The following is a 24,406-nucleotide window of genomic DNA, read 5'->3' as shown; positions in this document are numbered from 1 at the left end:
CACATCATGTCAACAACCTTAAGCTTCCTTGAAACTACACAATGCTCGATATAACTTATACGTATTCACTAAAGCTGCAGCCTAAGAAAACAAGAAAATTAATAATGCTAAACTTTAATATATCCAAAATGGGCGCATATACAAGTATTTTTTCTCACTTTACATAAAATTACTGTTTTAAGTCAGTTTAATTTAATTTGTCAGATCAAGTGAGTGTGGCGTAGGCCCCAAACAGTTTTGGTATGGACCCTTATAATATTTCACACCGAATATATCAGTATAAAGAATTTTAATTGGAGCTCTTTGCGTTAATTATCAAGACAGTGCAATTGATTTATTCCTTCTCTTATCCAGGTGCACTTCGGTGGAATGCAAGCTCCCGCACGACCAATCCAAGGCTATTACGACACACCTAAACCTCAGTGTCCTCCGTTGGACCCGAAACCTTGTAAACCATCTGATAAAAAATCTCCTGCGTCTGATCCCTCAAACTGCCCTGTTCATCCAATGGCAAGGACCGTCACATGTAAACCCAGTAAAAAGGACCCATGTAGCACTCCACGTAGAAAAGATCCTTGCGCCCCGAAAGAAAAAAAGAAGTGCGGCGTCAAGGGTAACACTAGTTTTATAACCACAGAGGCTAAATTCGATGTTTCATATCTGACACAATTTCTTCTAGACCCAAAAAAATATTTTTTGGAAACCGATCAATCTCTAGAAATATTGGAAAAAAAATACCCTACCCTACTCGGACTTTCCGCAAAGCAGGATCTTACAAATCAAAATTTCTATGAATTATCATTTGATCCTGCCTCTATAAGATGTCCATCACGAGGATATAAAAGAAGAGGTAGCTCATGTCCGCCATTGGGAACACCTCATAGAGGATATTACTGTCCGCCCACGGAGAGTTGCCCATCTCAAGGAGATGGAGGAGGGGGTTGTTTTTGTCCACCCTGGTTTGAAGGTTTTGAGGAAGGATATGAATGTCCATCTCGAGGTGGTGTAGGAGACGGTGGGCTATATCAGACACTTAGTTGTGCCCCACCGAGATGTCCTACTCATGATCCTAAAAAGGGATGTCCTCCTAAAGGAAGTTCCGCTAATAAAGTCAAACCAAGATGTCCTGATGGAAGTGGTTCAGGATCAGGATCATGTCCTCCACCAAAGAAAAAAGGTTGTCCCCCTCCTAAAAGTAAAGGATCCTCCTGTGCTCCAAAGAAAGCAGTGTCATGCCCAACTCCTAAAAGTAGTCATCCATGTGCTCCCCCAAAGAAATCATGTGCTCCTGCTACAAGTAGCAGTACCTGCCTCACTTCTAAAAGTTTTAAAAGTAAATTATCATTATGTCGTTCTCCCAAGAAAGCAGCGTCATGTTCTCCTCCGAAAAGTCAAAAATCGGGCTGTGGTCCCCCAAAGAACGTAGTGAAATGTTCCCCTTCCAAAGATCCATGTGGTCCATCAAATAAACCACCGGCATGTCCCTCTTCAAAAAAAAAAGATCCTTGCGGTGGGAAAGGTAGTAAAGGTGGTGGTAAAGGCAAAGGATTTGTATGCCCACCCCCAAAAAAAGTTCCAGATTGTCCTCCTAAGGGTAAGGGTAAAAGAAGATCTGGTAAAGGATTTGTTTGCCCACCCCCAAAGAAAATACCGGATTGCCCTCCTAAGAGTAAAGGGGGTAAAGGATCAAAAGGATCTGTATGTCCTCCCCCAAAGAAAGTTGAGGGCTGTCCGCCACCAAAAGCTAGCGGTTGTGGACCAAGCAAAACCGAGAAGAAGCCCCCCGCCTGCAAACCTCGAAAGTGCTAGTCGAAATTTTGTTATGTAAGATTACGCTTGTTTTGCAACAAAAATTATTGTGACTTTTGCTAAACTTAAGACGTTACTCACAGTATCTTAATGAAAGCGTATATTAATAAATTATTTAATAAATGCGAATTTTGTGTTTTATTTTATTTAATTATAAAAATTCTCATGACTCACGTATTTATCTTTATTATTCGTGTTTCTACAGTTGCTCTTTCTGCTTTTTACAACGCACTATGCGGGCGCGTACAAAACATACGCAGAAACTGCTAGCGCATAACAGGAACTCTTATGACATGCAGATTTTTTAATAACAATATAAAAACGCGTGAATGAATTTATTAGCTTAACTTTGAAGAGTGACAATCTTCTCCCTACTTTTCAGGCAGGAAGTCTCCTTCAACATCCTAAAACAAAACTGTTGCTGTCGCAGTGTGTAAGCGAGGTGGCTCAATACATTGTAGAGCGGTATCTTGGTTCCCCTTGATCTCGTTATAATTGACGAAGTGCTACAATTATTTTACTATTAATCACACACTAGCATGCGAACACTATCAAATTCAATTTTTTACCAGCACGTTCATATTCATCTTATGCATAATTTAACCCAAGTGTGACTATATACTAAAATTTTCTGGAAGTTGATTGGAAACCTCCGTTGTAAAATGGTAGTAATTTATAAGCGTACGAGCTTCTGCTCATGTTTTACTTTTTTATTTTCAAAATGATCATAAAATTCGTTTTGATTGCATTCAAAGACACACGCGAAAGATGCGCAGCTCTGCCAGTCACTTGTGATAGTAGTGCGATTTCGACTAATCTCAAATCCAAAAGATTAAGCTGCGTTTGTTTTATATGTGATTCTCTCTGGTTTATAGATAATTTATAACAAATTTCCTGTATTTGAATACGGCAATACTTGTTGCAAGTATACGGTGCTTTAAAATCTTACGTATACTGACTGGTTATTTCAAACTCTATTGAATCTTTAGGATATCCTACTGTACTGAAATAAGCGGTACTGGTATACAATAACATATATGTTTATCGAATACAATAAGACATATAATTATTTTACATAATTAACAAAAATACAATTACGATCACAGATAGGCATTTATATCATGATGACTCCCGAAACGAAGTAGTTTTTTAATAATAAACGATTTTTACTTACAGCTTACATAAATAGTCATAAGTATGTCAAAAAATCTATCTAATTATATTATCTACTAAATTTGTTGTCAGTATCAGTATGGTATTCTGGTAAGTTATTTATAGTGAGTATATGCTATTGCTGTACGCTCGTTATGTGAGAATGCTGCATTTGTGGAAGATTGCTGCATTTAAAAATTAATTACAACATTATTTAATTGATAAAGCATACTACACGATCCAAGATTTCCTAAATCATTGACATATTATTAATTACACTTTCAATGCCTACATGTAAATGTCATGTAAATGTTGTATGACTTATTGTAGGACATATATATATATATATACATATATATATATATATATATTGTTGTATCACTTGAATATATTGTAAAGATCTGTAACTTACATATACTTTAACTTTGACTTTGAAAATGTGGAGAGGTGGACCAAAATGGTGCACGTCACCACTTCGATTCTCCCTCCTACAACTGCTATATAAAGCCTTACATTTGAGGTGGTAGTAAGCGTTCTGGAATTCAAACCTTTTTAGTGTTGGTTCTGTAATTCCATATTTTTTGCAACGCTACTTGTATATAATCTTACACGGTTTGTGACATGACTCCGACAGCCTCGAGTTCTAAATAGTTTATAGTAATTCACCCCACTCATCGCAATATAGCATATAGTTTGTAGGCCAGCAAATAAGGTGCGTGTGTGATATTAGGCTAAGCAAATGCTTTTATAATTTTAACATTATTATTGCCTTCGACATAATGGGCGAGTTGAGTAAACATGTTTGGTTGTTTATATTACACTCAGACTGCTGATTCATGTTTTAAGTTTTTGTTTTATTTTATTCTTTAGCTCAAGGGAGTGCGTTTTAAGGCCCTAACGTTCTCGATCCTAGGCTTCAATACGATAGAAAACTTATTTATTCCAACGTCTAAAACGGAATTTCATTTATAATTATTTGACAAAATATTTGAATACTGGTATCTGGTATGTCTTTTGCATGTTTCATTGAACTAATCAGAGGACGTTTCGCGTAAAACGCGCATCGAAACCCGATCCAACCATACAAAAACTACGCTGTCATTGGCCGACAATGGCATCAGACTTAAAACACCAACCTTTTACATTGGTGTTGAAAAACAAGGGCATCTTGAGAAGAATTCTTAACTGACACCTGTGAAGACAATTCAATTTATTTATTCCTTCTCTTATTCAGGTGCACTTCGGTTATCCAGCTCCCGCACGACCAATCCAAGGCTATTACGACTCGCCTAAACCTCAGTGCCCTCCGTTGGACCCCAAGCCATGTGATCCATCCGAAAAAAAGTCTCCAGGATCTAATCCATCGAACTGTCCTGTTCAACCGATGGCTAGGATAATCACATGTAAACCTACTAAACGAGACACTTGTAGACCTCCAACTAGAAAAAATCCATGTGACCCGAAAGAAAAAAAAAAGTCTCCTTGTGGTCTCAAGCTAAGCACTTGTTCTATTACCACAAAGACAAAATTTGATATTTCATACGCAACAAATGTTCTTCTAGTATCACAAAAACAATTTATTGAAAACGATCCATCATTGGATTTGTTAGAAAACGATCCACTCAAATACTACGCTAAGCAAGATGTTTTAATTCAAGATTTAGATGAAAAGAGACATCATCTTAAAACATGTCTGCCTCGAGGAGATAACAGAAGAAGCAGTTCATGCCCTCCCTCATTGGAAATTCCCAACAGAAGATGTACTGATCTTCATGTGATATATGATTTTCTTTCTCCTATAAGATGTGCATCTATGGGTTATATAGAAGGTGATTTATTTTCAACTGTAACCTGCGCTGCTAAGAACGAACCAAGAAAAGGAGGACCATGTTCTAGATTACCAAAAAAAACTTCTAAAGATGGTCCAAAAGGAGCAGAAAAAAAGGATAAAGAAAATAAAAGAAATCCATGTGCTAGATTGCGCAAACGACGAGGAAAAGGAAAAGGGAAAGGAAAAGGATCAGTGTGTTCACACCATCACATGGTAGCTGGCCCTTCCTCGGAAAACAGTGGTAAAAGTATCATAGGGCTAGCGAATCCTCTACCAATACAAGATGAGGATCAGTCTCCCTCAGGATCAGGAAGCTTACGAGGTATTCCCAATAACTTTTCGACGCTTTTATTTCCTAAAGGAACTGCAGCTTCTGCAATGTGTCCAGTACCCAAATGTGATGATTACTTACCATCGGGAAAAGAATATAAAGTGAAAGAGTCCATTCCTTCACAAAATGAAGTTGCGGTATTTCGTTGCTCGGGAAGAGCAGGTAAAAGAAGTAAACAACCAATCTGTCCCATAAAATGGACTCCGAAACGGAAAGGTGACACTTGCCGCCCCGCGGGAAAAAAGTCAGCCTGTGGTCCGCCAAAAAGATATGTGGACTGCTCTCGTGATGACAAAGAATGCACGGGCCCAGCGTGTCCTCCGCTGAAAAAAGTTTATAGTTGCCCTCCACCGACCAGAGGGAAACGACCTAGACCTACAAATCGCTAGAAAATGGTTCGGGTTTTCTTCCACAAAATGAGTGACCATCCCAACCTCACTGTTCGTAGCAAGAAAAGAACCGAGTGTGCTAAAGACATCTGCTGCTGGCTCACCGAGTGAAACTTGAATCCTTTAAGAAAAAAAAAAAAACAAAATTACCTATTCAAAAAGTTGTGAAAAATATGTACCTGTTTTGCTACTAAATTATTGCCGCTTTTGCTGTAACTTACTCATTGTATTATGATAAAAACTGACATAAATAAATTACTTGTAAAAACGATGTCAGATATGTTTTTCTCTTTTATTGGTTTGATACTAAAATAACCTAGTCCTAATCCCACGGATTACTTCCTTGAGTTGTAACTGTTGGGCGCAGAATACTGAACATGTGCATTAAGGGGGCATTTAAATGAGTATATTCTTATTATAAGATACTATATGTGACTTTATTAAAATTGATAATATAATTTCTACGATGTATTTTCGCAAAGCTCGGTCATGTTATCGAATAAATCTTGTAAACAGCAATCTTCTATTCCCACATATGTATTAATAAGTTCCAACATAATTATTTTACCACCTTATGATTTTAACCGATATTTTATTGAACTACTATACTTCTGCACATGGAAACATTTCATTGTTCATGATATGACATCTGTCCGTTTAAACGGCAAAATACTTGTGGTAGAAAGTGTTAACAAAAAGCTGTTGAAAGTATGTACATAAATCATGAAAAAAAGTTTTAATCTCAAAATATATTCTGAAACAGCTCGTCAAGATTCCCTTCATCCTGATCCTAAGTTAACCGTTTAATGGAACTAAGTGGTATTTAATGACACTAACATATCACAATCACTTTTATTTTACATAACTTTGTGTGAATTAATCTATAATACATGCATTACATAAGTACTTCGAGTGAGTAATTTCTTCTTCTTTTATTTCAGGTGACTTTCAAACGCAAGTGTAAGCAAGCTAGAATAAACATGAGCAAAGGGACTTTATGGAACCCGAAACCATGTGGAAACAAACATACTTTGAAAAAGACTAGTTCTTTGAAAAATTGCGTTGTTAAAAACAAAGCCTCGAAAAAATGTCAGTGCTCTCGCCTAGAGAAAATGAAGACTTTGAAAAAGTCTTCACACCGACATAAAAAAAGTAATTTCTCTGATCGATCGGTATCGAATAATGATAGACTTTCTCTCACAAAACCAGGAGCCCCACTGAAAATTCCATCAAAAAAGGTTACAAAACAAGTAACGATTCCTGCCCCAAAAAAAATACGGGATTGTGCTTCGAAACCAATGAATGGATGTGATGGTTTAAAAGGTTATATGAGGTCTTATCACACGCCTGCCAATATAATGTATTCGCAAAAGGACTTAAAGTTTCGTGCGAAAAAAACTTTTTTCTCAGTTTCGGCTCAATTTTGTGCTTCTAAATGTCCTCCAGCGAGCGATAAAACTGGTAAAGACTTTCCATCGTCTAAGCCCCATAAGCGTGCTGATGGATGTTCAACTGGTTCGTCTGCAGAATGCCCTCCAGGATCTGGTAAAACGGGTGAGAAATCGCCACCTACCAACTGTACTCCGAGAACCGGTGGAACTGGAATAGGAAGTGCAGGGTCAGGGTCTACTTGTTTAGCTACGTCGTCTCCCTCTAGCTCGAAGTGTCCTGCTGGGTCTGGTAAAGTTAAAGAAAAATTGCTCCCTGCCAAATATGATGCCGGCCGAAACCTTGCTAATAAATACCTATCATCCTATCTTGCCGATTGTCGATCACAGCGAAATCGTAATCAATCAAAAAAAATTAGTTCGGGTGAGAAAATACCAGCTGCCAAAAGTGGTACCATCGATGGTAAATCAAAAGGTTCCTATCTCGCTGATTGTCGATCACGTCGGAATCGTATTAAATTAAAAAAATGTAGAGCAGATGAGAAAAAGCCACCTGTCAAAAGTGGGGCCAGCGATGGTGGATCAGAGGGTTCCTATCTTTCTGATTGTAAAACACCTCGGAATCGTATTAAATCAAAAAAATGTAGAGCAGATAACAAAAAGCCATCTGTCAAAAGTGTTGCCAGCGATGGTGGATCAGAGGGTTCCTATCTTTCTGATTGTAGAACACCTCGGAATCGTATTAAATCAAAAAAATGTAGAGCAGATGAGAAAAAGCCACCTGTCAAAAGAGGTACCAGCCAAGTTCGATCGAAAGATTCCTATCTTGCTGATTGTCGATCACGTCGAAATCGTATTAAATCAAAAAAATGTAGAGCAGATGAGAAAAAGCCACCTGTCAAAAGAGGTACCAGCGATGGTGGATCAGAGGGTTCCTATCTTTCTGATTGTAGAACACCTCGGAATCGTATTAAATCAAAAAAATGTAGAGCAGATAACAAAAAGCCACCTGTCAAAAGTGGGGCCAGCGATGGTGGATCAGAGGGTTCCTATCTTGCCGATTGTCGATCACGCCGGAATCGTATTAAACCAAAAAAATGTAGAGAGGGTGAGAAGAAACCACCTGCCAAACGTGGCGCCAAGCAAGGTGGTGCAGGTGAATCCTATCTTGCTGACTGTCGATCACGTCGGAACCGAATTAAAGGAAGGCCAGGCCAGGTTAGTACATCCAGGTCAACTTCAGGGTGTAGGCCGAGTTTCCGTGGGAGGTGTTCCCGTAAGACAAACTCAGCAACAACTACGTCTTCAAAACCGCCTCCACGATCAGGCAAAAATGGTAAAAACTTACCACCGGCTAGTTGTCCTCCTAAAGGTAAATCCTCTTAAATCTTCAAGGCCCCCAGTACAGGTATGACATCTGGAATATCTGGTTAATATGGGTCGCGTACTGAATAGAAAAAATTATATTTTCACACCTGAGAGGTATTTGTATGAAAATTTTATTTTCTTCACAATAAACCTTCATTTGGAGGTAAAATACAATTTGCAAAAGCACCGCGTACTTCTTGAATTTTATCATCTCAGTCATTTAAGGGATTATTGTGTGATGTGGAATGGTCCATACACTATTAACCATTGAGTTCAATTTTGTCCTAACTCTGTTTGTTATTTTAAGACAAAAAGTGTATTGTTAATACCTAGTATGTTGTTCACTGTTAATCTAAAGTCTGTGTTGTAATAAAATGGATCAGTTAAAGTAAGGTCTTTAATTTTTTTTTGTTGTGAAATGCTGCTACTTTACTTTGTTTTTTTTTAATGACCAGTTGGCTCGTAACATTGAATCAAAATCTTATAAACAACTTATTTATCATATTCTTTCAAACTGTCTCTGAACTATCCCGTTGCTGCCTAACCAGTCTGTATATTATAGGCGCGCGATTACTGTTCATTAATTTTTAAGTATATATATTTTTTTACCCTTTTATAGATTCACCATCATTGACTATATCTATAATAAGACATTAAATACCTATAACTCTGCAAACCTACTTCAATTTCCATTTCTAAACTTCACTAGTTTGTACACTTTTGTTTAAATACTTTCAGCTCTCTCTGACTGTTTATTTGCCTTTTCAGCGTTTGCAGTTATTACTATCTGAGAGAATAAAGGTCTCTCAGATTTTATGACTATTATTAATAAGCATACTTAATGAAATAAGCAACGAAATAAAATAAGCATACCCAACAATCGGGGTACATAATCTCTTTAAGGATCAAAAAAATATGACCAGACATAGTCATAATTAACAATAAATCAAAATCGAAAGCGATCATTGTAAACGGTCATTTACGTGCTCTTTGGCAGAGGGCCAAATCGATTTATCGTTTGTCGATTCTTGAATATCGATTCAAGAATCGTTTTTGCCATCCTTCTATGACAGTCATGGCGTACCTGTACCGATTAAGTTATTTTGTAGTAACATATAATTTAATTTATGATAATTTAACATGGTCATGGATAATCTTTCACTAAACAGTGAGAACAGGTGTATTGTTATTATTTTATACTTACCTGTGTCTCTTGTATTTTTACTTCTATATATTTTTACATTTTTAAGGTTGACAAAGCATCTTTTTAACGACTTCCGCACTTTTTTTTTTCCTACGCGAGGATCGAATCTGCGACACGTGTAAAGATGTGGGTTTGGCATCATAGCTTCAAGTTCTCTGCAATCTATCCAGTCAAAATACGTTCCTGGAGAAGGCAGAACGGTCAGATCGGCGGTGAACCGGCTCCTTTAGTGTAAAACCTAAATGGAAAATAAAATTACGTAGAAACATTATGCCATTAATTTTAAGATAAAACATATAAACCAAAATCATCCTCAGCTGATAATGACATTGGTAATCTATAGTCTGGGGGCACGGTAGCGCTCCCGCCAAGACGAGCCAAGCGAAGCGCACCTACCTTTTCTCGAAGCGCTTCGTTGTATTTTGAACCCTCACAAGTTGGATTCTATACATCTATAAGAATTCGGTGTACAGGCTTTCACATCGGAGTTCTAATATACCATATGTTCTAATATTTAATTCTAATATCCTAAGATTTGTAATACCCATAGTGTTTCTGAGTAGAATAATATTTTCATAATAGTTTTGCACCAGGAATGTTCTTTTTCTTAATTTAATGGGATTATCTTTTAACGAAGCCACACGTTTTTTGCCATGTTTGGCTTGCATTGTTAAAGTTAAGGATATTCTTCGTTAATACTATATTATTTTATTAGTTTATAAGTTTTCAGATATCATGTTACAGACTAACTTGATAATGAACCCCGTAAGCTTACAAGTTTTTAGAGTTTTCACATAAAACAAAATCGTTTATTTTTAACAAATGCTACGTGTGTAATGCTGGAATTTTCAATAACAACATACGATGAAATGTGCTATTGATATGACATAAACGTTACAATTTAAAATTATATCATCAACAGATTATCAAGATTCCATTCACCCTGATCTTATATCAACCGCATGGACCTAATTGGTATTTTGATGACAAATGAAAATCAATTTTATTATATATCACTTTGTGTTATTCTGTCTTCATGTGTAACAAAGGATTTTCATAAAAGAGATTACTTACAGTTGATTTTTTTATTTTTTATTTCAGGTGACATTCAAACGCAAGTTTAAGCAAGCTTGTATAAGCGTGAGCAAAGGAACTTCTTTAAAGTCGAAACCGTATGGATTAAAAAATACGTTACAGAAGACCAGTTCTGTGAAAAATTGTGTTGTTAAAAACAAAACCTCAAAAAAGACTTCGTGTCGACGCAAGAGGAACACAACCCCTGTTCGAGCGGGAGCGAATTTGAAAGGACCGTGCCCTTCGAAACCATCGACTCCACTGAATATTCAGTTAAATAAGGTTACAAAACAAGCTACGATTCCTCCTCAATCAAAAAAAATACGGGATTGTGCTTCAAAACCGATGAATGGATGTGATGGTTTAAAAGGCAATTTGAGGTCGTATCACACGCCTGCTAATATAATGTATTCGCAAAAGGACTTTAGTTTTCGTGCAAAAGAAACTTTTTTCTCAGTTTCGGCTCGATTCAGTGCTTCTAAGTGTCCATCAGGGAACGATAAAACTGCTAAAACTGTTCCAACTCCTTGTCGTGCATCGGAAGCCAGTAAGCCCAGTCAGAGTGCTAATGGACCACCTAGTCCACCTTCAGGGTGTCCTGCAGGATCTGGCAAAACTAGTGAGAAATTACCTCCTGCAAACTGTCCCCCGGGGGCTGGTAAAACTGGGAGAGGAGGTACCGCTTCAACAGCTACTTGTTCATCTCCATTCATTCATCCGTTTCCGATTCCTGACTTAAAGGGTCCTCCAGGATCTGGAAAAACTGGTGGAAAATTGCTCCCTGCAAACTTTCCTTCGACGGCAAGTGGAACGGGAACGGGAGGTGCAGGTTCAGACTCTACATGTACACCTACGTCATCACCATCAAGCTTCAAGACGTGTCCTAACAAAACTAATGACAAATCGTCTTCTGCCAAAAGTGATGCCTGCCAAGGTGGTAAAGGTTTTTCTTATCTTGCTGACTGTCGATCACAGCGGAACCGTGTTAAAGGAAGGTGTCCTCCTTCACGTGAAAAATCTAAAGCTGGGGTAGATGATTCCTATCTTGCCGATTGTCGATCACGGCGCAATCGTATAATAGGTAAACCCCGTAGTTTGGAGGACAGAAATAAGGGTGTTACAGGTGAATCCTACCTTGCGGATTGTCGAACACCGCGGAATAGGATTAAAGGTAAATGTTCTGAGTCGTGTGAAAATCGGCAAGATAGGTATCTTGCCGATTGTCGATCACGGCGGTATCGTATTCAGCCTGTGACCCGTGGTATGGAAGAGAGGAATAAAGGTGTTACAGGTGAATCTTACCTTGCGGATTGTCGATCACGGCGGAATAGAATTAAAGGCAAATGTTCTGAGTCGTGTGAGAAGCGGCAAGATAGATATCTTGCAGATTGTCGATCACAGCGGAATCGTATTAAACCTGTGACGCGTGGTATGGAAGAAAGGAATAAAGGTGTTACAGGTGAATCTTACCTTGCGGATTGTCGAACACCGCGGAATAGGATTAAAGGCAAATGTTCTGAGTCGTGTGAGAATCGGCAAGATAGGTATCTTGCCGATTGTCGAACACAGCGGAACCGTATTAAAGGAAGATGCTCTTGTTCCGCTAAGGACTCCAAAGGTGGTGCAGGTAATTCTTACCTTGCCGATTGTCGATCCAAGCGGAATCGTATTAAAGGAAAATCCTCTTGTTCGGGAGGTGGCGCAGGTAATTCCTATCTTGCCGACTGTCGATCAAAACGGAACCGTATTAATCCTAGATGTTCTGGTTCGGCGTCATCTTCGGGTTCGGAATGTCCTCCAGAGTCGGCCAAAACAAGTATTTTACCGCCGTCTACACCGCTTACTAGTAAAATCGCTTAAGTTTTAGCCACCCCAGTACAGATTCTAAATATGGATTTAGTGGCATATACAGGTCACGTCTTAAATGTATAAAGTGATGTTTTGATATATTTAAAATACCTGAGAGCTATTTCTAAGAAAAACTGTTTTCGTACAATGAACTTTCGGATGGATTCTTGAATTTTTATTTTCTCAGTCGGTTAAAAGATTGTCGTGCCTACGTCACTGTGGCGTGAAAAATTATATTCCCTATTGACCATTGAGTTAAATTTTGTCCCGACTTTGTGTATTTTAAGAAAAAGTATATTGTTAAAAGTATAACTTAATATAATTTATTGCTAGTCTAAAGTCTTTGTTGTAATAAATGAAATCAATTTAAGCCTGGCTATTATTTATCCAAAGAAATGTAAACTGACTTTACGGCACTCAGCTTAATAGAATACGTTTGTGCACTAAATAGCTAATTGCTTTCTTAAATCGGAAAAATATGTTATGTTAATGAAGGACAGAGTCACTGCGCATCATTTAATATTATATTAACTTTGGGTAAAAATGTTTGACGCCTTCAACCAGTAAATAACTGCGATGTTTACCCATTTATTTTAAAAATAATAAGAAAACTTACATTTTCAAACATACCAGTAATTATAAGATATTACAAACAGGGCGAATCAATTGACAAGCGACTTTGAATAAAAAATAAATACTTCAAATAATAAAATGATTGTTTTCGCCTTCAATCTCCAGATATTGTCAACATTTGTTTCAACATAATATATGTTATCATCATCTCTATCACCTATTGAATTAAGTAGCGAGACAAAAAAAGTCCAACCATTAGGGTACAAAAGAAATCCGATTCGATTATTATAGTTTTCGTCACACAACGTATCATAACTTGAAAGCAACCATTATAAAAGGCCTCCCATAGTTAACTACCACTTACTGGCGTGCACTTTGGTAGATGGCCAAATCGTACTCATCGATCGTTTATCGATTCATAAATATCGATTTTCTCTCCAACTATTTCACAATCGAATTTGCCAACATTCTATAACAGTCGTGGCGTACCGACTTAGTTATTTCAACGTAACGTATAATTTAAATGTTTTCTTCTTTATATTTTACTTTTTGGAATACATATTTATTAAGTTTGTAATATGTAATTTAACATAGTGTTTTACGACACACTGAACACAGATGGTCCTATTCTTATATTTTGATGGAGTTTTTGCTGTGTTAGCAGACTTCTGAACACATTTCATTGTCTATCTATCTCGTGTCACGGTGTACGTCATTAAACTCCTCCGAAACGGCTTTGCCGATTCTCATGGAATTTTGTGTGCATAATGTGTTGGTCTGACAATCAGACAACATCTATCTTTCATACCTACATTTCTTTTTCATTTCCTTGAAGTCTTTTGAAACATCTATTTAGAAATAAGATAATGACATAAGACTAAAATAGTATGTTTAAATGATTATGAACCTAATACACAACTGAAATAAGACAGATGTATATAAATGTATAGGTTGCATAAATGCTGGAAGAAGTAATTATGTAGGAATAACAAGTACAAGTATGGAACTAACTATAAATCCTTGACAAACACTTACAAATTAAAGTTCTAATATACTTTTAATTGCAAAACTATCGCAAGATTAGTAATTCTCATATCACTCATGAGCAATAGGATGAGCGTGAAATTAATAATTACATACATTATAATATTCAATTCAAAGGGACTTACCGTCCGCGGCTTTAGTTACATCACTGATTTAATTTTATATTGAAAAGTAACCTCGTACTCTTCAATTAAGGCCTATTTAGACGAGGCAAGAAATATCGAGTAAGCGGGAATTGGCCTCTCTCCTACTTTGCCGTGCCCGACAGGGTCCACGATTGTTACACTTAAGTTTATTTTGTCAAGACCAAATGTATACATTGTGGAGTGCAAATAAAGAATGACTATTGAGATTGTAGAACCGCGCACCCCTGAGGGCCTATCGTTGTAACAATATTACTTTAAGACCTATCGCTTTAAGTTGTTTGTCATCAAAGGTGATGTTTCATTCCAGGCAATATTTCAGTTTCCTACATTCAACAGACAAGCTATCTGCGGACAGTTCTGTTGGACATAAAATTTTTTTTCTCTTATTATGTATTTTTTATAACTTGTATTTTAAATTAACAACTAAATTATTTAATTCTTTTGTCACTGGGGGGCTTAACAGATATTGAAACACCATGCATAAAGGAGTAGGACACTCTGGACAAGTATTCGTAGTTATCACAAACTATTAAAGCTATAACCCGCGACACATCGTGCATATGCATGGTGACTTCAACCAGTCCTATCCGTGCAGTCAATATCGCAATAAAATGTAGCGCAATAAATTTCCACGTCTGAATGAGCCTTTAAAGTGTGGTCATTAAACGAAGATGCTGTACGCTGTAAATAAACAGTTATTTATAACGATCGTGATGATTGGCAACCTTGGCACGATATGTGTTAAGAAATTTAGGAAATGCTGATCTGTATATACACTTACATATGTTTACAACATACATTTTGGCATTGGAACGCAAATAAAGGGGAACGTAGTTTAGTTTTTAAATTTTCTTGCTCGTTTATACATCATCTGATGGCTTGTAATCCAAAATGCTACGAGAATGATCTGATGTGAAAAATAATATCATCATTAACTATCTGCACGGATAGCTGAGTGGTTGAGGTCGCCAAACCCACTGTGCGCGTCGTGTCGAGGGTTCGATCCCCGCGTAGGACAAGGATTTGTGTGATCCACGAATGCTTGTTCTGAGTCTGGGTGTCTTATTGCATGTGAGTTGTATATTTGTTAACCCCCCGCGACACGAGGATTGAATTCCTTAGTTTGGCAGTCGTTTAAAAAAAAACTTTCCTTCCTACTTTTCTTTACCACCACCATAGACCAAGTAGATCATATCATAGTATTATTGCAATACTGTGATAAAACTCCTTTCAAAATAATTATCTAGCTTTATTCTTCTAATAAAACTGGTATAACTATTCAATTAGTGACCATTTCGCAAAGTTTATCGCAACGCCTATCTATCGCCAATTAGTTAAGATCGCAGTTTATTAACTGCTTATAACTTGGTGTAATAATGAAAGGCTTTGATTACATTAGCGTGTGACACGATTAAGGAGACTAATACATAAAGAAATATTTTTGAGCCTGTGTAAGCAGGATAACGAAATACAAGGCATTGAGTGCTGTCTCTCTACTGCAATTTAAATAGCCTTACGTTTATGGGAGATGGTAGGTCCCCTGGGCACAGTAAAGAGCGTCATAAAAGACATCTTCATCCCGGCCAAAGTCGGTAAATATGCCCAGAAGGGTGGCTGCATGAACACGTTGTATGGCAATGCTAATTCATCAAGCAAAAACTCCGCCCTCTGATCATGAGTAGAGTCGACCAAACGCTTTGCGAGTACCTAATAAACAACCCAATAAATCCAATAAAACCCCAATAAACAACAGGCCTTTTATCAAAAATAAAAACAAAATTTTTAAAATATTTTTATTTACTTTCGTTGAAAATGAATGCGGTGTCGATAACGGTATCTTTGATTTAATAGTTGTAGTGTTATGTTCATACGAGGCTCGTAATAAGTCTTGCAATCACCTGTCACTATTGCAACGCATATAAATGGTACAATATTGCATTACGTTTTACAATTCCAAATAATAATGTTGTACAATTATTTAAATTGTGTTGTGCGGATTGTGGATAATCCAATAACGGATTCGGTAATACTTGACTTTGGGTCAATTTTTACTGACGAACAGTAAGTATATTAAGTCTTTATTATAATAATGGCTAAGTTTCAATCCTCAAATTAAATCAAGTGAATGAGTGTAGACATTATTCTTACAGAAAATTTATATATTTTGTTATTCTAACATCGGAAGAAATCAGACCTCAAAAGTTACTGAAAAAAAATACTTCTCTCATTAATAAATAATGCCTACTACTAATAACTAGCTAGGTGGTCTCGAATAATGTCCTCAAACAATTATGACATCGCAGCGCGAAATTTACATATATACATACATCTGACTTAGTTTCTGTAAATCATAGGTTGAGTGAATAGTCTAATGACGGACTAGATGTTACTTCATCAACATTATATTAATCTTAGAATTACGGTCTCCCCTTTTTGCGTATCTTTTGACAGATTTGAAGATGAATTCTAAATAATATCTTTTTTTTCTCTTTATGGGCTCTTTCTCTTTCTCTCTCTATATTATTCCTTCAGAGGTGGTCCAATGTTTTATATATGTAATTATACTGCACGTATGTATGATAATGAATTCCTCCTAAACGGCTGGACTGATTTTAATAATAGGTATATATTATGTGCGTTTGGACAGAGCAGATTCATCAGATTAGAATTAGCTAGTAAATGATAAGAAAAACAGTATTGTCTCTCTCGTTTAATTTTCACTCAAAAAATAGTACAATATTATGATCTACTTTAGGATAAAAAATGGAAATTCTCTCATTTAGGATGACTATTACTAAGGTGAATCAATGAAAATCTTAGCTTAGGCGAACTGCATAAATATATAAGAAGCTTATCACGAAATAAATTTAAATTCGGTCCTTTTAAATTTATGTACAATACTTCTGTCTAGTTACGTCACAAAAACTAAGAACATTCGCTTCGAAACATAAATACAGTAACTCAGTAAAGATGTAACAGTTTTAATTGAATATAAAAACTTTAATCAACATTCGAATCTTTTATTATCTTAGCAATTAATCAATAAATGGAAACCGCAAAACTCTTCGAAACTCTCAATTGATGTTGATTTTACTTTCTAATGTACCTACTCTTCGGTTAATCAACCTTTATCAATTCGTCCATATTATAACAAAAAGGTTTTAATAGTGGTGTTAAAAGTAATATACTTAAGGTAGATATTTCTCTATTTTTCTTTATTTAAGGTGTCGTCGTACTTAAAGGGAAAAACGGAACCCCACTACTGATTCTCACATTTCTGTCTATCTGTCGCCAGGCTGTTTTCCATGAAGCGTGATAGCAAGGCAATTGAAATTTTCATAGGTCATGTATTTCTGCTGCCGTTAAGACAAACAAATGCAATAAATAAAGTTCGACTTGAAGCAACCAGTGCCGTATTATCCATAAGGCACTTTAGGCCAGTGCCTAGGGGCCCACTATGACCAGGGGCCCACCATCAAAGTAGGCATCTAAAAAAAAGATTTGAACCAAGGGGCCCCCACTCCCTTGTTGCCTCGGGGCCCCTGGACCCCTAGATCCGGCCCTGGAAGCAACGGTTGTTTAGGTTATTGTTTAGTTAGGTGACTTATAAATTTGTGGTCAATCTCAGTGTCGCAAATCCAATTCCTTTGAACTCATTCTGAAAGAACGAACTTTCATCGGCTAATTCACGATCTCTACACCCGACTCCACTTCCCTTCTTTCCCCTCCATCAGATAGAACACACCCTAAAAATAAAGACACTTACTAACTGCAACTGCGCCTTAAACCTTCCACAAACGCAAGGGTCACAGAGCAGCATTACAAAACCAGTATAAATGAATACAACATTCAATTTGAATTCTAAAAGCATTTAAAACATACATTAACGATATCCAATTTCGTACCGACATACAAACGCGAGTGCTATGAACTCGATCGAGTTCACTAGTTCATATAAGAAGGGACGTGGCATCGCATAATCTACTAGAATATATGTACGTACCATATTTGGCACGACATAGATTAAAAAACAGATACGCGAAGTCGTAATTAATTAATAAAAATTTTATCACACAACGCCATCTAGTGTCAAACGAATTAAAGCTTGTATTATGAGTACTAGGCAACTCATAAAGTCACTTATGTATTTCTAAATACATACGTATTGTCGATAAATTACATTTAGAAACAGAAAACAAACTTTTAGCTTGAATGGGAATCGAACCCACAACTTTCAATATAGTAATCAAGACCACTAAACTAACAGCCAAATCAGTGAATTATACCTGAAAGAAATTAATATTACTCATAGAAATAACTTACCGCCTTAAGGTTCTTAATCCTTGTGTCGCATTGGGTTTCACAAACATACAAGTCATTTGCCTAAAGAAACCCACACTCAGGACAAGCATTCTCTTCTAATAGGTCTTATTTAGCCATAGATCATCAAAAACTAGATTGAACAGCCTTGTAAAGTAACCGTCTAACATTTTTATTGCTACTTGTTAAAGATGTACTGTTTAGTAACTTAATCAATTGAACGCAAAACTTGCAAAATTCGCTTCCCAGGATTGTCGGTAGCTTACCAAATTGTTAATTGGCAATTCTAATTAAAGAGCAGATGTACAATTACGTAAATATGTTATCAAGTAAACTGTTAAGCAAAATATATTTATCTGATTAATTTGTTGTGTTTTCACTCTTCTCAGGGAATCCTATCACTGAGGATTTGCTAACTGTCCGATTGTCCCCAGCTTACATCTCCTGAAACGTGAAGATTAATTCTGTAGCCGTCATAACAAAAAAAACCCAAATAGGCATCCAGATATAAATAAAGATTGCGATTCAGCAAGTTAAGTGCAAGTGAAATTCTTGATAGTGAGAATTTTGTACAATTAGGCTACATACAAACAAATCAGTTGGGCGGCAAACAAATATGTGGGTCTATCCTCAAATTTATTCGTCACTCAACAAGAAATTTATGACCGTAAAAACTGTCGCTTGACGTCAATATTTATTTCACAGTACAGTAGTTGAGTTTAAAAAATATTTTTAAGAAGTAGTAAGATTGACTGAATTACTTTATTTGTATAAGATCATCACCAATTTAAATTAAACTAGCATATAAGAAAATGCCAAGGTCATATCTACCGCTTACTCTATGAACGAATATTATAAAGTCTATCTAAAGTAACATCTGTTAGCCAATACGTCAATTGACCCGCGTGATTACATCTTTAGAAAGACCATACAAACGTCATACAACCATACAAATATCATACAAGTATGGCATAAGCAAGGGATCGTACTTGTTTACATAATTTCCGTATTGAAGATATTGAACTGTTTTAATTACTTCGCTATCTAATACCGTCTGTCACCAAGCAGCCGTGTGTCTTATGAGCCATAATTTTTTCAGAAGATATTTTTCTGTTTGTAGGTACAGTCAGAAGTTTGATGCGGATTCAAAAATAAATTGTAATCTTAAAAAACGACACTTGCACCTGAAGAATATTGAAACAGATATTAAGAAACTTCCAAACGTATTTTAAAACGAATTGGATTAAGTTTTTTTTTATTAAACCTTTTTGCAATCGCCTCTTATTCAAGTAACTGTAGCCTTTATATAGTAAATACCTACACATAGGTATCTTACACAGATAAAACACATATTATATTATCACACACACACACAGAAAGATACAACTAATATTAATGCACCACAGAACTTGAACCTGTGGCTATCCAATTTCAATTCCACTTCCCACATTACTCTACCCGGTAATGACAATAACTTATGGTCAAGGTCATGAACTTAGCACACATAATCCTGATCAACTTGGTTAGGATCCGATTTCTCAGGTTAAATTCTAAGTTAAGCTAAGCGAACATGTAGCTTAACGAAACGTGAAATTACAACAATATACATTGTTTTCTTTTTTTTATTACGACTCCCGGTCTATGTATTCAATCATTGTGTCGCTGGAGGTTTCACAATCATTCAAGTCACAGTTACAATGACACCCAGACTCAGGACAAACACTCGTGGATCACACAAATGCTTGCGAGTACATAAACGACGTGTTACGGGTTCAATCCACGTGTATCCTATGCGGGGATCAAACCCACAAATCAGCCGAGATGTTGGCGTGATGACCTAAACATCTCGGTTGTCCTTGCATGTAAGTCAGTGTGGTAGTTAGTCATCGATGGATTTTAGATATTAATTTCTATTTTTTTCTACTCGTATATAAATCAGAATGCAACAGAATCTGTAAAAAACCGCATAATACGAAAAAACCAACATTTTACTAAATGATTATAATATTAATTAATATTTGAATGCATTATAATGAATTAATAATTAATATAGCAAATATTGTATAAATTAAATACTTATCTCATAAATCTTATAAGAGACTAAAATATTTTCATATCTACATAAATCTTTCATGATTAACAAACAACATTTTTGCAAACAAAAAGAGGATTTTTTCTCCGCTCTCATAACCACCATTTAGTAATTTTTTTATAAGTAAAACAAAAGCTAGAACAATAAATTAATGTAATTTAGGAATACACGAAATGTAATGTTGGTTTATTTATTTTTAGTCTGTAACGACACAAAAAAGTCGTTGCGGCCTTGCGGTTATATTAATGGATTCGTATGCACCGGGCGAAGTTCCGACCCAACGCAGGCAAAGTAACAATTTGATGTGACTTTTACCGACTAATGGTGAAGGAGAATATGAGGACACCTGAATTCCAAGTATTGGAATCTGAAATCGCCAACCCCCAGTGAGGTAGCGTGCTGATCAATCCTGTCCTGTACAGGAAGAGGCCTGTGCCCAGCAGTGGGATGTATATAGGCTGGCATTATTATAATACTCAGTTAAAGTCGTCAAGTCATGCTGTCCGCTGTGTAACTACTTAAAGTGTAATAATGTAGAGTCAAACAGACATTCCGGAACATCACTTAGTGAACTGTCCTTTGAGAATACAGCTATTTATTCCACCTTCAAGTATCAATTTGAGACACACAGGCGACTTAAATTGACTTGACGGTCTAGCACCCATAAGATTGATGCACGTAATTTATTGTTATTAATAACGTGTAGCCGACTCTACAAAACAGCTTGTCTGCGCGTGCGCAACACATTCACCTGTTGATGAAACAGCTGGCGGTAGTTGTTTGTACAACGGTATGCGAAAATTATATTATTTCATATGAAATTTTAATACACAGCGCTTGTCTAGAAAGGATTTCCCCCAGCAAAAATACATCACATTTTTGCTAGGGGAAATCCTTATGGACTTTCTCTGCCCTGAGGAAGCCGAAGAGGTTTGCCGGACTCTTATCAGCTAAAACCACCGGAGTGCTTCATTCATCCCTTGAGACCACGGCAACACGACGAACTACCGTGAAAAAAAAATCTGGACTCTACCATTTTCGAAGGCACGGGATTGCTCATGTAAGCTTGCTAGTCCGCTCGTTTTACAGAGATTGTTTTTATGACTAGATTTTTACTGCTCCTAATACAAAGGAGATCCATGGATCCATAAACTTCGATATTGGTTTTATTTGCAAAATTAAGATAAATGAAGAAATAATGATTCTTTAAACACCTACTACTAAGGTATCAATATAACTTTACCTCTATTATCAGATCACGATCCTCAATGGCATATAAATCGATCACTTGCTAAATGAACTGGCAACTGGCAAACTAGAACTTAATGACCTATTGAATAGTAAACTTAGTACTTTGAATTAGCATTAGATTATAGGTTTGGTCCCAATACAAGATGTTCAAAATTATGTGTCTTAAATTTCGCGAAGGTCGCCGCTTAACACATTAAGGTTTTTAAACCGACTCCGTCAACCGAGTCAAAAAGTCACAGATTCACAGTTAGCAAATATACTTTCAACGATAGGGTAAAGTTTTTAGGAATTATTTGCAGAATCCAAAAAAACTAATTAAAATCTAATTTAGGTATTCGTTTAGACAGTTTGATAAGTCAACATTAGCAATATATTTACAAAAAGTTCATCACTTAAGCTCCAATAATATATGCTTCAAAGATCTGAAAGTAAATAACTAAGCACTAATTGGTATTTAATACCTGAATCGCAGCCTCGATTAAGCTCCTTTCGCCTGAATTACTATTGTTTCAGTAATGCTTACTTACGAGATCCAAAAATAATCCTAAAATTTTTATCCTCTTTTTTTTCTCATTCGTATAGACTTCGTTCTTTGCAGGCAGCTGAACCTATTAGGGTACAACTCTATTTGTAACCAAGAAGGTACTCTCCTTTTATAGAAAACCAATTAAATTAAAAACACTTTTGCAATATTCTCGACCTATCTGACGTCTGTATATGATACACATATTATGTACCATCTTTATCATATATTTCAATTACAAATACTCGGTATAAAATGTTGCAATTTCGTCCGTCCACGTTCACTGTTAGCCAATAGGCTCGTCTTTCTGATCATAGCGCCATAGATTCAACATATTATGTAAATAAGCTAAGTTCTATGTGTTACAGTTCACTGAGGTGAATCGTTTGGTCCAATATAATTGGGTGATGTAATAATGTACGGTTATGTGTGTCGTCCTGGTTATAGGCTTGGTATCATCTTAAACAAAGACCGATGCAGTTGAAGTGAGGCAGAGACACACGGCATAGGATAACGTCTTTCTTCTTCAACTTAAAGTCTTTAGACTTAGAGTCGTAATTGATGATAGAAAACGCTTGAATATATGAAAATGACAAATCTCAAAGTCACGGGACTTGGAAAAAGGAATTGCCATTTTTAAACATTTTAGCGTTTAGTATTAGGACTAGCGCCTATAGCAATGTAACTGGGGGCAATTTAAGTTTTTTTTTATAGAGGAAAGTTTATTTAAATCGTCTGCTAATATGTAGTCTGCATTAAATATGTAAGTGATGTATTTATTTTTTTATTATTCTATATACAAAAGTTTATAACAAATTTACAAAGCTAAAGGCAAAAACAACAAGGCTTTAACAGAAGCTAAGTATATAAATAGCTCTTAAGTGCATAGTAAAACTTAATGGTTTAAAGTTCTTACTCAAAATAAATACATATATTTAATTTATACAAAAAATATGTTGACAGTATCGCAATTAGGTAAAACTGTTTTAGCAATAATTACAAAATTTATATCTTTAACATATTAGGTAATTACAAAACATCAATTATCCATAGTTACATAAATATTTTGTAACTTTAGGCAAATGCAAATTAACCTGGCCATAATTTTCGCCGATCGCTGTGAACTGAAAAAATGTTACGGTAAATATACGGCTTAAAATATTGGACGGTAACTCTACAATTTCAAACAATATTTATAAATACCTACATACATAATATGCATAATTTACACCCGGATATAGAACAAAATGATCATGTTTATCACACTAACATTAGCCCTGCGTAGGAATTGAACCCATGAGTTTCTGTATAGTAGTCAGAGCGACTAATCAGTGGACCAAAGGCCAGTCAAACTACTGGTATTGTAGCCTAATACGGATAACAGCTTTACGTGTCGCGGGAGCGATCCGAGCGTAGGACAAGCGTTTGTGTGATCCACCAATGATTGTCCTGAGTCTGGGTGTCTTAGTGACTTGAATTTTTGTGAAACTCCTGCCACACGGGGATTAAATTACAAAGTTTGGGGGTCGTATAAAAAAAACAAATTAATGTCGCGTCCGTTCACAAAATTCTACCGTATGTATCGTGTGTGTTGTTTTAATCTCTCATTAAGCCAAAGGTGAGATGATTGGAATAATAATTAATTAACGGTTTTGACACGAAACTACGTGCGTGGCGCTGTATTAATTATAATTGTTGTATCTCTACATGTGACGAGTGCGTGTGTCCATTACAAACTTATGAAGTTGTATACTTGTATGTGTTTTTTGTTTATTGCCGTGATTGGTTTACCAAGTGATAATGCTGCCAAGTTTCTTGTATAGGAAGACCAATGGTAGAAGTTAATAAATGTAGTACTTTTAAAGGTAGAAAACAGTACAGCTAAATAAATTATAGTCTAATTCAGAACCTATGAGAAAGTAAAGAGTAATATGAAGACAATTAATTTCAACTACTTGTAAATTACGAAATAATCATACTTGGAGATTTATACCATTGTATGTTTTAAACACCTAATTTCATTTAAAACATGCTATATATCATTTTCATTAAAAATCTATTAG

At 36.1% G+C, this 24,406-nt stretch overlaps 2 protein-coding genes across 3 annotated transcripts; both read left to right on the top strand.

The window, feature by feature from the left end:
• Nucleotides 1–354: 354 nt before the first annotated feature.
• LOC113507484 (basic salivary proline-rich protein 2-like) lies at nt 355–1,809 on the top strand (the record flags this gene model as incomplete). Its single annotated transcript, XM_026890336.1, has 1 exon — nt 355–1,809. A coding segment is annotated over one exon (1,455 nt), but the record flags the coding sequence as incomplete, so codon positions are not given.
• Nucleotides 1,810–6,433: 4,624 nt separating this feature from the next.
• Nucleotides 6,434–8,809, top strand: LOC113507485. 2 transcript variants are annotated; one of them, XM_026890338.1, is made up of 2 exons: nt 6,434–7,375; nt 7,718–8,809. In XM_026890338.1, the coding sequence occupies exons 1-2, from the start codon at nt 6,493–6,495 to the stop codon at nt 8,284–8,286; spliced, it is 1,452 nt and encodes a 483-aa protein (XP_026746139.1). In that variant the 5' UTR covers nt 6,434–6,492; the 3' UTR covers nt 8,287–8,809. The 2 variants fall into 2 exon arrangements, with proteins under 2 accessions (XP_026746139.1, XP_026746138.1); XM_026890337.1 differs by having other exon boundaries at nt 6,434–7,693; nt 7,808–8,808.
• The last annotated feature ends 15,597 nt before the right edge of the window (nt 8,810–24,406 follow it).

Source organism: Trichoplusia ni, unplaced genomic scaffold, assembly GCF_003590095.1.
Source record: "Trichoplusia ni isolate ovarian cell line Hi5 unplaced genomic scaffold, tn1 tig00002198, whole genome shotgun sequence".
NCBI classification, from domain to species: Eukaryota; Metazoa; Arthropoda; class Insecta; order Lepidoptera; family Noctuidae; genus Trichoplusia; species Trichoplusia ni.
This window is presented reverse-complemented; position numbering and strand designations above follow the sequence as displayed.

Excerpts from the sequence above, each read along its gene's own strand:
- LOC113507485 (XM_026890337.1), top strand. The coding sequence starts at position 6,493 with ATGAGCAAAGGGACTTTATGGAACCCGAAACCATGTGGAAACAAACAT. Across the intron at positions 7,694-7,807 it reads AAAGCCACCTGTCAAAAGAG|GTACCAGCGATGGTGGATCA; the intron begins GTACCAGCCAAG and ends CTGTCAAAAGAG.